This window comes from Labrus mixtus, chromosome 1 (assembly GCF_963584025.1).
Source record: "Labrus mixtus chromosome 1, fLabMix1.1, whole genome shotgun sequence".
Taxonomy (NCBI): Eukaryota; Metazoa; Chordata; class Actinopteri; order Labriformes; family Labridae; genus Labrus; species Labrus mixtus.
Genome location: NC_083612.1, coordinates 2,849,834 through 2,865,144, shown reverse-complemented (window position 1 = coordinate 2,865,144; position 15,311 = coordinate 2,849,834). Strand labels below are relative to the sequence as shown.

The 15,311-nt window shown below is 46.4% G+C and overlaps 1 protein-coding gene across 1 annotated transcript in view; it reads left to right on the top strand.

Annotated features, from left to right (window-relative positions):
- The window catches only part of LOC132979398 (tyrosine-protein kinase CSK), a 48,943-nt gene extending 35,363 nt beyond the window's left edge, over window positions 1-13,580 (top strand). The window contains exons 5-13 of the mRNA XM_061045159.1: window positions 1,950-2,169; window positions 7,400-7,493; window positions 7,903-7,968; window positions 8,091-8,190; window positions 8,382-8,472; window positions 9,199-9,272; window positions 9,779-9,974; window positions 11,513-11,599; window positions 12,137-13,580. Of these exons, the coding sequence (XP_060901142.1) occupies window positions 1,950-2,169; window positions 7,400-7,493; window positions 7,903-7,968; window positions 8,091-8,190; window positions 8,382-8,472; window positions 9,199-9,272; window positions 9,779-9,974; window positions 11,513-11,599; window positions 12,137-12,319 (1,111 nt within the window). The 3' untranslated portion in view covers window positions 12,320-13,580. The remainder of the gene's footprint in view (window positions 1-1,949; window positions 2,170-7,399; window positions 7,494-7,902; window positions 7,969-8,090; window positions 8,191-8,381; window positions 8,473-9,198; window positions 9,273-9,778; window positions 9,975-11,512; window positions 11,600-12,136) is intronic.
- Window positions 13,581-15,311: the final 1,731 nt, after the last annotated feature.

The window sequence follows — 15,311 nt, the reverse complement described above, 5'->3', positions numbered from 1 at the left end:
CCCCGTCATAGAGACCCCCCCGTCATAGAGACCCCCGTCACAGAGACCCCGTCATAGAGACCCCGTCATAGAGACCCCCGTCATAGAGACCCCCGTCACAGAGACCCCGTCATAGAGACCCCGTCATAGAGACCCCCGTCATAGAGACCCCCATCATAGAGACCCCGTCATAGAGACCCCGTCATAGAGACCCCCGTCATAGAGACCCCCGTCATAGAGACCCCGTCATAGAGACCCCGTCATAGAGACCCCCGTCATAGAGACCCCCATCATAGAGACCCCCGTCATAGAGTCAAGTTTTGATACTTATTATGTAAACTGCTGTTGTAACCATTGATTGTATCTGTCCTCGGTTTGTCTGTGATTGTATTTTATTTTCTTCACTGATGTTGTGAAGGTTGCGGGGGGATTTTTTTGTGTCCTATTTAGGAAAACCTCAAGATTAGGTTGTTCCTAGCAGACCGGTCTTAAGGCAGTGATTCCCAAAGTGGGGCCCTTTAGACCCTTTGGGGTCCCGAGGTCATGACAGTTGGTTGGAGCAAGGCTAAATAAAAACGACCCACTCAGCAAAGAACGTTTTGTGAGGGGACTACCGGGTAGATGTTCAGCTAACAGTGAATCTACAGCAGACGTCACAACTACTAAAACAAAGACACAAAAATACGATGAGTCGTATCTCGCCCACACCTTCACCTGAACAACGCTGGGTAATAAGCAGAGCCACACACTTCCTGTTGCAACATCCTACCTGTGTGTCGGTCTCAATAAACACGAGAGCTGATGAGAAGATCTGCAGCACTGATGTATTTTAACTGACTGATGTTGAGTGTGGCTAACATTAGCATTGCTAACACCACCAGCTGTATGTCCTCCATGCAGTTTTAACATGCCTGGACTGAATGTGGTCGGTTCATCCTGACGCAGCTGCTCCCGTGTTGGTTTACATCGGGGGAGTAGAGCGAGGAGAGCTCGCCTGTTAACCGGAGCCCCAGCTATTGGCAGCATGACCACTTTGAACACTACATTTGACCATCATTGTTTAGTAAACTTATCTCTACTCAGAACCCTCACAGGAGCAGGAAAACACTGCAGGGTGAGAAGGGTGACAAGACACACCGCCTTAGACCGCTGCAGCTTCATCCTGACCCCCAGAGAGGCGGGTGGATGTTAAAGACAGCTGCACACAGATGTTCAGAAACATGGATAGTGTTATGATGTAAGATGCACAAAACCGGGGTAAGACTGAAATCCAGGAATTCTGGTTTGCATGCGATGGCGCTCCGAGTAATGCAGCCGTCTAATCCATCCATTAGCAGCCTATAGCTGCATCCAGAAGGCCATATGGTGAGGGTCAGGCGGGGTCATACATCACGCTTTGAGATGAAGTAGAAGGGGATTTATATTTCCTCCGAGTATGGACAGCTTTTTAGCTTAGCTTCATCCTGAGTTTATATGATTATTTACGTCCATCTTCTGGTCCTCCCTGTAGGAGTGGGTGACCTGTTTCTGTTCCACCCGACGCCTCGTCTGAGCAGGTTTTGCACTTTCCTGTTATTGCAGTGGCTGTGTGTCGGTTTCCTACTCTGCCTCAGGCTTCTCCTTTAGTGTGTGTGTGTGTGTGTGTGTGAGTGTGAGTGTGAGTGTGAGCTCCACGCTTCCTGTTGTTTGGGTTCAGGTACTTTTTCAGCGGCACCGCTCGAGCTGAACAGACTGGAAGTGCCGCTGCCAGCTTCCCATCACCTCACTCTCTTGTTTTCCACTTCCTGTTTCAGGGGAAGTGCTGTGGGCTGTGATACATGGAAGAGGATCTTTATACATTATAATAATAATACATTGGGCTTATATAGCGCTCTTCTGAATCCTGAAGAGAAACATACATGAACCCATATCCACCTCTTTCTGTATCATTTCCCTCTTAACTTTTCTCCTGTCACATCTTTTCTTTGTAGATGGTTTCATGGGAAGATAACTCGGGAGCAGGCCGAGCGGCTCCTCTACCCTCCGGAGACGGGTTTGTTCCTGGTGAGGGAGAGCACCAACTACCCCGGCGACTACACCCTGTGCGTCAGCTGTGACGGCAAGGTGGAGCACTACCGCATCATCTACCACAACGGCAAGCTCACCATCGACGAGGAGGAGTACTTTGAGAACCTCATGCAGCTGGTCGAGGTGAGGCACGGCAGAAAACAAAAGGCTGTGACCTTCTTAAAGGTCCAATCAGTGAGATGTGAGATGATAAAGGTATCTTACTATCTGATCATTAAGGAAACATGTTGAAGTGCTGGCTTCTCTGACAACAATGCAGCAGCCAGTATGTCCTCCTTCTAACTTTAGATTCTGATCCTGAATGCTCTGGATTTGTTTGGACCAGAGAAGGTAGGCGCTTTTAAGGCAACCCCCCCACACACACGGCCGTTTTGGACGCCCCTCGGTTTGTCAGATATGAGAGCAGTTATCAGGTCAACAGGTGTTGCAGTGATGGAAGCGGGCAAGAGAAGTGGTTCAGATAGAAGTGATTGTACCCGACCTAAAAAGCCTCTGCATGTTTCTAATAAGCTCCACGAGCAGAAACGTGCTCAAACTAGGATCAATATTGGAGATGCTTTTGAAAAATGGAGAGAGGTTAGTACACAGAAAGGTTTACAGACCCATGCAGAGCTGGATAAACACTGAAGCTTCAGAGTCCACCACATGGTGACCTGAGTGAGCATCGAATATTTATGCCAGTATTTACAGTTAATGAAGTGACATCTTGCTTCAGCGTGATCAGTCATGCAGCAGGATGATTACATAACTTTGTAAACAAAAGCCCCCCCCCCCCATGTCCTACCTAACAACACACATACACACACACCAACTTCAGCGTGACCACAGTGAAGATGAGACTCGAGTACATGTTCCCATTCTTCAGAAAGCCGTCTGATCCTCTCACTCGCCGCCTGATATCTGAAAGCCGGTTCAGGAGGAGGACAGAGTGTGGAGAGGGGAAGACAGGAGACATGATGGCAGAGAGAGAGAGAGAGAGAGAGAGAGAGGGGGGGTGGAGAGAGAGACCTTTCATCCTCTCAGATAGAGAGATGAGCTGGATTGGCGGCTATCACACTTCTAATTGGACCTCGTCTCTGTGCCTCGCGGGGCGTTGGAAGTGGACGACAGGATCGTGCCAGCTGGCTCCAAAACCATCTACATCCCCAGAGAGCATTTATCAATCTCTCTCTCTCTCTCTATCTCTCTCTCTCTCTCTGTCTCTCTCTCTCTCTCTGTCTCTCTCTCTCTCTGTCTCTCTGTCTCTATCTCTCTGTCTCTCTCTCTGTCTCTCTCTCTCTGTCTCTATCTCTCTCTCGCTCTCTCTCTCTCTCTCCCTCTCCCCCCCTTCTCTCTATCTCTCTCTCTCGCTCTCTCTATCTCTCTCTCCCTCTCCCCCCTTCTCTCTCTCTCTCACTCTCTCTCTCTCTCTCCCTCTCTCTCTCCCTCTCCCTCTCTCTCTCTCCCCTCTCTCTCTCTCTCGTTCACACCCCCAGGTTTGGTTCTGCCTCTCTCTCTCCATCTCTTTCTCTTTATGGTCCCTCATGTATACCTGGCATTTTCCTTTTTTTTCCCGCCCTTCCTCTCGTTGTTATACGTCCTCCTAACCTCTTAACTGTCTCTCCATCTTTCTCCATTTTCATTCTCTCTATATCTTCATCCTCCCCCCGCCTCTATTCCCCTGTGTCCTCTCTCTCTCTCTCTCTCTGTCTCTCTCTCTCTCGCTCTCTCTCTCTCTCTCTCTCTCTCTCTCTCTCTCTCTCTATTATAGCCCATGACAAGATTCCTCACATTCTTGAGTGTTTTTCTGTCTTGCTCATGGTTCCCCTGCTCCTACTGACCTGTCACAGCAGGCTCCACACACACACACACACACACACACACACACACACACACACACACAGCTCATATTTACTATATGTGTCGGTGTACAGTGACAGGCCCAGGCCTCCATTCCCTCAGTGATCTTCTGTGTAACAGTCACATGAAGTGAGGTGACACAAACGACACTCTGTGGTTTTCACAACATCGTAAACATCACTGATGGAGTATTTTCAGATACCATGCTTTTTTTGCTTTGTGGTTAGCAGAGGTGGTGAAAGGTAATCAAAGATGTGTGACTCTGTTAACAGAGACGTTAACTCTGTTATCAGTGAGTCTGTTGATTCTGTTAATAATTACCAGAGTGAAAATTAACATTTACAGGTCATATATAACATAAATATATTTTAAAAAATGATGTTGAAAATCTTCCTATTATAGACACTCTTTATGATGTATCACCTCCCCTGTCAGACCGCCTGTAATCACTGGCAGGGCTCCGTGGTCAAAGAGCCCGGGTGCTATAATGGCCTTCCTGCTTCCTTCTGTCCCCCATTGAAAAATTCGGAGCCTTATGAAACCAAAAATAAAAGAAAGGAGACCCGAACTGTTGAACCGTTAAATCTTACATCAAGCAAGAACGGGACTTTCAAAATGACATAAAGCGCTCTCCTCAGATCCCAAAAACGTTCAGAGTTCAAAGAAAAAGTGATGCAACAGAGCGGTAAACACATCGCTGTCCCAACTTCTTGGAAACATGTCGCTGACATCCAATCCAAAAGGGGATGTATTTCCTGACTCTCAGTTTCCACATTTGACATGTTTTCTTTGTTCTGTTTGTCATCAAATAAGTTGTTTCAATGTTTTACAAATCACCAGAATGCTCTTATTATTTACATTTAAATCAGCGTCCCAGCTCTTTTTGAAACAGCGTTGTAGCTTTAAAGTGTTAAACAGGAAGTCAGTATGAAGCATTCAGGCCTCAGTGTCCATTAACAGATGAGATCAGATGTCTTGATGGAGTACTTGTATGTAGTTGGATAGAGAAGGGCGTGCTGCTGCTGCTGCTGCTGCTGCTGCTGCTGTTCTGTCTGTGCTGAATAAGCTGATCCTTCCTTCCCCATGCTGCCCTCTGGTGGTCGTCACACACACTTGCGCACACGCATCCTTGCTGCAGTTTCATAACAACACTGGCTTTGTTGTCGGTTGAGTAGATTCTTCTTCTTCTGCTGTTTTTTTTTTTTTTAGATTGATGTGAACTGAGACGCTGATTCACTGATTGGCTCACACATTAACCTCCTTTTTTTAAGATTCATTTTATTTCTCTCTTTGGGTTATGAAATATCTATTTTTTAAGACGATGAGCCGATACTGACGGGGTTCGGGGCTTTAGCTTTGTTGTCTGTGTTTCTTGGAGGTGAACATCAGACACGGTGACCTTTCACCTCCTCCCACACACTCCTCGTCTGCTGCTGGTTCCCACAGCAAATGCTCACACCTCCCGTCAGAGGAGCTCATCTCCATCCTTACACTCCACATGCTGCCACTCTTCAGCTCGGTGAATGTATGATTGCTGCACAGATGAGGCGTTTATTCTCTCCTCCTCGGCTTGTTTGTGTTCAAACGAGACATCAGAACTCTCCTGTGACGATTGGAAAGAAGGCAGGGGGTTCTGTTTTCTCCCTGCAGACATACGCTTTCTCTCGTTTGTGAAAGTGAAGATCCCACTGATAACCCATTCATGTTAAAAAAGACGGATCCTCCTCACATCCTCTCGCGTTACCGCAGCCTGGATTTTTCTTTTCATCGCTACCTTCACGCTCCTTTTGCAAAGTGTTGCAGCGTGCGTTCATTTAACATATCAAAAGCCTTCAGATAACATCTATCCACATCATTCATCGAGGTCAGAAGTCACAGTTACACAGAGACAACATGCTTTTCTTCAAGGAGGGGAGGGGGGGTGGTGGTCCCAGGAGTTAAAATTTATAAAGATCTAAAACAATCCTGCAACAACTACCGTGCATTACTCTGCTGTTTGAGCTGCTCACTTTGTCATTTAGCACAAGTATAATCTATGCACCCCCCTCTGTTTTAAAACACTCCCCACCATGAGGCGACCCTACGGGGCTAACAACAACAACCCACAAGTTTACCCAATAAAACACATCATACACCCAAACAAAGTCAGAATGAAGGAATATTTATAGATAGATAGATTCTTTATTGATCCAGAGGGAAATTCAAAGCATCCAGTAGCAGGTTACAAAGACGTACATGAAACATTTGTTACAAATTAACCACAAAACCAACGCCCCCCTCCCATACATGTATATTAACCTGAAAAAAAGCTTTAAAGAATACTCCTAGATGAATCAAAAACATTTTTAGGAATGTTTAAAAAGAAGAAAATTATCAAAAAACAGACATTAAATAACAGTCAGTGCAAACATTAAAGGTGCGATTTAAATAATTGTGAGGTTGGCTTTAAAGTGTTCAACTAGAGGATGACTCTTGGGACAGCTGTGCCGATGGGAAATGGAAAAAAGAACTGAATACTGTCGTTAAGAAAAGTCAACAAAGGACTGAATCAACACACTCTCTGACTGAGAGGCAACACGCAGAAGTCCAAACAGCCTCTCTCCTCCAAGACACCAAGAGGGGAGAAGGGAACAACAAAGAGCCGAAACACTGAGCTCAGTGGGGTCGAGGTAGAAGTTAACATCAGAATCAGAAATACTTTATCAATCCCAGGGAGAAGTTGAGTTGTTACAGTCGCTCTCCTCTTTGAGTCTGCTTAAGATTAGAATATTATTTCAGCAGGATAAACATTACATGCTTTTTGTAAATATCAGTACACACATACAGTACTGTTAAAATGTTCAATGCTTGATCATTATGTCCTGAATTCTTCCTGTCCTGCATGTTCACACATACCTCTAAACACCCCGGTCAGGCGGGAGAAGAGGATATTAACGCTCCGTGTTACTGAACATGTCGCGGTGAAGAGTTTACCTGCAAGCAGAAAAACAAAAAGAAGCAGCTTCACTAAAAGCACGACACACCCGATCACATCTGATGTGATGTAAACTTTGTCTCGCTTGTGTTGAATCTTGTAGAATATTTCCTGCTACGTGCACACATCAGCTCACCCCGACGTCACAGGAAAATCTGACTGTTAGGAAAAAAAGTCCAGATGAAATCAGGATGAAAGATTTAGCTGTTCGTGTTCACACATGCTGCTCACCTCTGAATATTTCAGGAACATTTTCTGGAGTTTTGTGTTTGAACAACAGACACAGAATACGATGGACGAGTGAGGTGAAAATAAAACAGCTTCTAACTTTTGACCGTACACTAATGTACTAATGTACACTATTTATCAGATGACTTTGTTGTCATTTACGAGACTTGAATTAAAAATGTAATCCTCTCTCTCTCTCTCTCTCTCTCTCTCTCTCTCTCTCTCTCTCTCTCTCTCTCTCTCTCTCTCTCTCTCTCTCTCTCTCTCTCTCTCTCTCTCTCTCTCTCTCTCTCTCTCTCTCTGTGTCCTCAGCATTACACCAAAGACGCTGACGGCCTTTGCACCAGGCTCATCAAACCCAAGCTGATGGAGGGGACGGTGGCAGCTCAGGACGAGTTCTCCAGGAGTAAGAACACACTGAGCTCACACACACACACGCACACACACACGCACACACACACACACACACACCGTGCTCATGTTTGTTTACAGTCACTTTAACCTCACAAAGCATAAAGTCGCCATGGCCTGTGTCTCATCCCGGGTCTAATAGCATTATTTAATCAACGGAGGAGGGTAATTAATCTTTGTGCGTCTGGGGACGACTGCTGGGCGTCATCAGTCCTCAAAGGTCAATCCGTCTTCCTCCACCTCTGTCCATTTTTAATTTCCCTCCGTGTTCCCGTCTGACCCGGCTGAGAGGACTGAGAGAAGGATGCATGTGTTTCCCTAAAGTTTTAAGGGGGTTGATTTTTAAGCAGGATTGAACCTCGACTTGTGAACTCTGCTCACTGTTCCTTGTCCTGTCCCGGCAGGCGGCTGGGCTCTGAACAGGAAGGAGCTGAAACTTCTGCAGACCATCGGCAAAGGGGAGTTTGGAGGTGAGGAAACGATGTCTTGCACGCTTCAATTTCACACTTTAAGCCTTTCAAGCCTTTAACAATGGACTCAAGTCTTGTTGCTTATCGTGCTAAAACGTTCCCCCTGTCTGTGTCCTTGTCAGATGTGATGGTCGGAGACTACAGAGGAACCAAGGTGGCGGTCAAGTGTATCAAAAACGACGCCACGGCGCAGGCTTTCATAGCCGAGGCCTCGGTCATGACGTAAGACTCCTTTACCTTCATCACTTCCTGTTCACTTCCTGTTTGCTCAACTTCTGTCTACACATAAAGTCATTATACATCACAGGTTGTATTTTCAAATCAGATTTAAAATGATTGTTTTTATGGTTGTGAAAAAACAAAGAGACACCTCTGACGGTCACCATCATTAAAATCTGTTTTATTGTTTACAGGCAACTGAGGCACAACAACCTGGTGCAGTTGTTAGGGGTGATAGTGGAAGAGCGAGGCAGTCTCTACATCGTCACAGAGTACATGGCCAAGGTCGGTCTCTCTCTCTCTCTTTGTTTTCTTTACATGCAGAACTTTGAACCTTTTGTCTCGGTCCGGAGCGGTAACTTCCTCGAGTCTCTGCTGCAGTTCTCGTTTCTGAAATTAATGCTAAGCTAACTGCTCACTGTTCACACATGCACTCCTGAAAAAGTTGTAGAAAATCTCAAGACAGCCTCCCTGGAATCATCTGAGCGTCGCTCTTTCACACTTTTCGCTAAAGGTCCTGACACATTAAGCAGACGGCAAGAGAAGGCAAAAACGAACGCTGTTTTTACGACATATCCAACATGGTGGACGACACTGTTAGGAGAGTTTTTTGCCCTCATATCAGTGCTACATGTAGTCGGTCATATACACAGTGTCAACAGAAGAGTCTAAGAGAACATACCTGGAAACAGAAAAAAGAATGAAGTAGCTTCATTCTCTTTTTTTTTATGTGCACGGAGATCGAGATTTTGCTCCTGCACGCTGTTGACCTTTTGGTGACCTGCAGCTCACCATGCAATCTTTAGAAACTTCTCAGGAGTTTTGTGCATGTGTGAAGCGGCTTTTCATGTAAACTGAGCCGGTGTGTGAGAGTGAGTTTAAATCTGATCTCCCTGAAAGCAAACGAGCATCATTCTGTAAAAACCTTGAACTCTTTCTTTTGTTTGATGATGATGTCACAGCTCTGTGTCTTCATGCATGTTGTGTCAATCACCTCGCTCTGTGTCACAGGGCAGCCTGGTGGACTACCTGCGCTCTCGAGGGCGGACCGTGCTCGGTGGAGACTGCTTACTCAAGTTCTCGCTGTGAGTCCTCTTCTTGCTGTCGTTCAGTTTCAGCACTCGTTTTATTTTAAAGAGGAGACAAATGTTTTGAGTGAACACAGATCGGGGTCTCGAGCTGAACCCGCTGCTCTTTCAGCTGTCAGGATGTGAAAAGATTTTCAAAAAAGAGCAGCGTCACGCACTTCACTGGGAACATGAAAGAGCCTCTTTGTTTACACCAGCAGGACGGCAGGAAGTTTGTCTCCATAAAGAGCTGCTTCATCTCAAAGTCAAGACCCTCAAAGTCTTCATTTAGATTTATTAGAAGTGATGACTGTGATCATGTTGTGTCAGGATGCAGGTCAACAGGCGGAAATAATCAAAACGACAAGAAAGTTTTTGATCATGTTTGTCCCTTCATTTCAAACTGATTTATTTTTTGACTTGATAAGAAAATATTGGCAGCATCGATTAATGATGACATGCACACACCTGTGTTGTCGTCTTCGTCCTCACTCCCGTCTCCCCCCCCCCCGTGCGTCTCTCAGTGACGTGTGTGAAGCCATGGAGTACCTGGAGGCCAACAACTTTGTTCACAGAGACCTGGCGGCTCGCAACGTGCTCGTGTCCGACGACAACATCGCCAAGGTCAGCGACTTCGGCCTCACCAAGGAGGCGTCCTCCATACAGGACACCGCCAAGCTGCCCGTCAAGTGGACCTCGCCAGAAGCACTACGAGAGAAGGTGAGAGAGGACGAGGGGCGGGCGGGCGGCAGACCCGGGCCGATGTGTTTTTTTTGCTCTGTCTGTGTTTGTTTTCATCTCCACCACGATGACATCAGGACAAACCGTCAGAGAGCGTTCCTCTCCACTGTCTTTGCTTCGCTCGCTGCACAAATAAAGATCGATGTTTTAGATAAAAGCTTGAATCTGTGTTTACACATTGTACCGAGCTCATGCTGACCGGATGTCTCGTCATGACTCCACTTCTAAACCCAACGTTTTACTGTTTAATTTCTGGTCGAAAAATATCTCGTTAAAACTTCTCGTGAGCCACATCCACATTTCAAAAACAGATAAATGTTTTATTTTAAGATTTTAAAGGCCGAAAAATACGGCCTGAAATGCTCGTAACACCGGTAAGTCAATCAATCGATCTTTATTTGTGTAGCGCCAATTCATGACAAATGTTATCTTGAGACGCTTTAGAGAGAGAGAGCAGGTAAGAGAGGCTACTCCTTGTTGTGTTACAAAAGAGAAACGGGATAGGGGGAGACAGGAGAGGATGCAGGAAGAAGGAAAGGGACAAACAGACGGGAGGGGGCGTGTGAAACTATCAAAATGGAAGTGTCTTAAAATAAGACATTACAGCTCATCTTAGGTTGTTTATGTGAGCTGTCAGCTGGTTTTATGCTTTAAAGGAGGACATATGATCCCCCTCCTCCACCTTTTCAAACAGTCCCCTCCTCCACCTTTTCAAACAGTCCCCTCCTCCACCTTTTCAAACAGTCCCCCTGTGGTCTAAATGAAACATCTGTGCTGTGCTTTGGTCAAAATATAACATGAATCAAGCACCAGAGGAGGTTTGTGACCCTATATAAACCAGCTCTCTCAGAACGCTCCGTTTTGGTGTGTGTGTCTCTTTAAATGCAATGACCCCCCCCCCCCCCCCTGAGTTTTCCCCGTAGACATCACTCCTTCACAAGAATAAGAATGTCAGACCTGCGCAACAGTTTTGCTCTAGGCTGGGGGTGGAGTCCATGGGTGGAGATACCAGGGGAGGGGAGGGGATTTTTTTTTTACCTGAATCCCACTGTGACATCACAAGGAGAGCACATTTGAAACAGAGCATTTTGCTCTGTGTCGTAAGACTTATGCAGACCACAAACAAAAGGACTGGATGGGTTTATTTCACATGTTGTGGGTCAGTAGACTCTCAGGTTACCAAAATATATGTTCAAAAACACTGTACAAGTGGATTTTTCATAATATGTCCCCTTTAATATGTTTGAATAAGAAATGCATCTGGACCTGTGAGGTGAGTGTGGTGTATATAAAGTGTAATGTGACCAGAAATGAGACAAACACACTCGAGAAGATTTGAGCTTTTCCTGGGACTTGTTGCGACGCCCTCCAAACCGGCACGTGGTTATTGTAGTTCTTCTTCTCCTGATAGAGCTCAAATCAAATCTCTGCTCTGCTCTGCTCCGTGTGCATTTACTTTGAACGTGTGAATCAAAGCTCTCTCTCTCTCTCTCTCTCTCTCTCCCTCCTCCCCTCAGCGGTTTTCCACCAAGTCGGACGTCTGGAGTTATGGAATCCTTCTGTGGGAGATCTACTCCTTCGGGCGCGTGCCTTACCCCAGAATTGTAAGTACCTGGAGCTCACCAGCAGATGGCAGGCTTTATTTTCTAGGAGCTGATGTATTTATTCATCATGTGCACATTGTGTGTTGTGTCTTTCTTTTCTCCTCATTTATTTTGTTCAGAATGAGTAAAAATAATAATGAGATTGTGCCGTTTGACTGCTGGAGCAGAAGATGAGAGTAAAACATAATATGAGCTGTAAATTATAAAGTCGATTATTTGTGCACGCTTCACTTCCTGTCGGCCTGCTCTGACCTTTTCCTGACATGTCGAGGTTCAGCCGCTGCATCATCATCTGAATATCGACCTGCATGACATTAAATAAATAATGAATTGATACGGCGGCTCTAAAGACGAGATGTTTACAAAGTGCTCTGACAGACGGGAGAAAAGGGCGGGACTTCAGGAACATTTAATCGTCCAAACAGAGTCGTTTAGAAAATGGAAGAAGTAAAGGTCAAAAAGAATAACTACAGATGGAAAGAAGTGATAAACCAGGCGGTTAAAGTAGACGTTAACTTTCTCTCTTTCGTCTCTCAGCCGTTAAAGGAGGTGGTGCCCCGCGTGGAGAAGGGATACAAGATGGACGCCCCCGACGGCTGCCCGCCAGTCGTCTACGACCTGATGAAGCAGTGCTGGACCCTGGACGCCGTGGTGCGGCCCTCGTTCCGCATGCTGAGGGAGAAACTGCAGCATATCAGAGCCAAGGAGCTCTACCTGTGAAGAGGAGGCCCTTAAGGAGGGGGGAGGGAGGGGGGGGTCGAAGGGAGGAGGGGGAGGGGGGCGCGACACAGCCCAGAACAGCATGAGGAAGAGGAGGAGAAGAAGAAGAAGAGGGGACCACTACAGCTTCCTCCTGACTGGGACTGCCAAACTATGCCCCCCTTCCCTCCCAAACTCACATGCCCCGCCCCCTGCTTCCATATAAGGACAGTTTCCTGTTTGTGTTGTAAAGCTTTTTGCCGGACAGTTTCCTCCTCTCTCGGTGGGCCACTGCTCCTTCGTCCTTCTTAACCTGCCGCTGCTCTCCTGCTCTCCCTCTCTGTCTCCAAACTCCCTTTTCTTTCTCTCTCTCTTTCTTTTTTTTCCCCTCCCCTCCTCCTCTCCTGAACACGGCATTAACTCGAGGGGAGGCTGGCCTTTTCCTCCACGATTGTCAGGTGCTCTTTCTCCCCCCCTACCCCCCCTCCCCCTCCCCCCCATCATTCCCGGATCTCTGTGTCACCATGTTGATCTGCATGAATTCATCTCTCCGTCATTCCACCCCCCCCCCCCCCCCCCCCACCACCCCTCCCCTCCCCTCGGTGTGGTGTCAGGTGTGGGGCCTTCGCTCTGTGCCAAAGTGCCTCCAGTCTACAGAGCTCCGGACTTCCCTCCAGCAAATTCTCTCAACTGGACTGTTGTTTCTTTTTTTTTTAATGACCTTTTTTAAGAAATCTTTTTTTTTATTGTTTTCTTTATTTTCAGGGAGGTTTTCAAACTTTTGCTTTTTTTAGTGCCGTCTCCCCCCCCCCTCCCCCAAAACCTCCGCCATCACTCCATCAGACTGTTTTTTTGTTTTTGTTTTTCTGCCAAGTGTCCATGAACTGGAAGAGAGGATTTGGTGGCCAGTATCATGTTCATCCCCGATGAGAGGTGATGTGGGGGGGGGGATACAGGACGATAACAGGAGGAGGAGGAGAAGGGGGAGAAGGAGTTCACAAACATGGTCAAATCATCATACGTGGGCTTGTTTTTATATCAAAATATATTTAAAGGATTAAAAAAAAAAAGAAGAAGAAGAAGAAAACTGACTGAAACAAAACGAGAAGGACTTTGAGGAGCCGGGAGCGCGTCGGCGTGAGGAACGATCAGTGTCTCTGTGAACGCTGGGGTCGGGTTGGTGCATGCTGTGTGTGAGAGGCCTTGGGTTCAACTGTCAGTGCTTTCAATGTTCATTGTTTTATTATGCTATCATGATTACGAATAAATCATTCCATCTGAACAGAGCGGGAACAAGAGCATCATTCTGTGTGTGTGTGTGTGTGTGTGTGTGTGTGTGTGTGTGTGTGTGTGTGTGTGTGTGTGTGTGTGTGTGTGTGTGTGTGTGTGTGTGTGTGTGTGTGTGTGTGTGTGTGTGTGTGTGTGTGTGTGTGTGTGTGTGTGTGTGTGTGTGTGTGTGTGTGTGTGTGTGTGTGTGTGTGTGTGTGTGTGTGTGTGTGTGTGTGTGTGTGTGTGTGTGTGTGTGTGTGTGTGTGTGTGTGTGTGTGTGTGTGTGTGTGTGTGTGTGTGTGTGTGTGTGTGTGTGTGTGTGTGTGTGTGTGTGTGTGTGTGTGTGTGTGTGTGTGTGTGTGTGTGTGTGTGTGTGTGTGTGTGTGGTTAGGACCCTTACATCGAACTCAGGGTTGGTAATTTTTTTTAAACCAGCATGATTTTGATAGTAGCATTCCCTCAGTGCTCCGTCTAAACTCTTGACAAACCGTTACATTGCGGCCACCTGTCAATCAGGTCGGCTACACGCCTAACGATGAATAACACGTATCGTTGTCAAAATTCAAACGGATCATTTCTTTAGTCCGGTGTGTGCCAGTGATGACGATAACGAATCAGACCTATTTCTTTTTTTGAACCAGGCTGTAAACTTGAAAAATGGCTTTTTTGAATGGGTGTGTATGTGACTTCCTGTGCTTCTGGAGTCGGCCTCTAGTGGACACTTGATGAACTGCAGGATTTTCCACTTCCTCATTGGCTTCATTTTTCAACACCGGATGTTGCCGCTTGGTTCTGACACATAAAACTTACCGATAAACGTCAAAGATCCCTCGAGGGTGAAGTCTGCAGCAGGTCAGGTGATTGTGTCGGTTTGAAGCTGATGATTCAACACCTCCTGTGTCCGACTTGATGTTTACTCTCTTGTGTTTCTCTTCGACTCTGCTAATCCAGTGCAAACAACGATGCAGGATCTCCGAGAGCAGAGCTGTCAATCATGACATCACGCCCTTTTTGAAAGCATCCAATCACCAATTAAAACTAAAGTCCTCAGAAGACTGAATCCCGGGACGTAAATCAGCCTGTAGTGTGTTGGCTTCACTTTTTTAAGGGTGCTGTCATGCCGTGCATCTTTTTATGCATTCCCCTCTTTCTATATGTGAAGCATTCTCCTCGTGTGAGTGTGAGTCACATGCAGTCTGTAAGGGTTTACAAATGACATCTCTGGGAGTGCACATCGGAAATATTCAGCAGAGACCGATGAGTCAGTCGGATGTGTTACACGGGTCGATAATTTAAATATTGTCAATTAAATCAGCGTTTTAGAGCTCTTCCACAAATCTTCACCCGTCACAGCTCGACGTTCCTCAACAGCATCACCAAAGCAAATCAGAGCGAAGAGCCGCGCTCAAGGCTACCCTCGCCATCGTTACTCGACGAGTACATTGTTCTGCCCCCAAACAGGTTTCAACATGAACATCATCACAGATCATCTCAGACTGAAACATGCTTCACAGTCGTTTATACGAGGGGTTCGCAAACCTTCAAAATAAGGGTGCCAGAGGCGGGGGGACTTTTGAAGACATTTCACGACCCCCCTCCCCCCCTTGGGAACCTCTGGTCAGACATGTTCTTATGTCCATATTTACATGGAAATAATGTTTTGGTTTTCCTCCTGGTTCAGTTTGCCTGACGTAAACACATCGACTTTTAAGAACACTGAACTTCATCTCAAGTGAACTTCCTA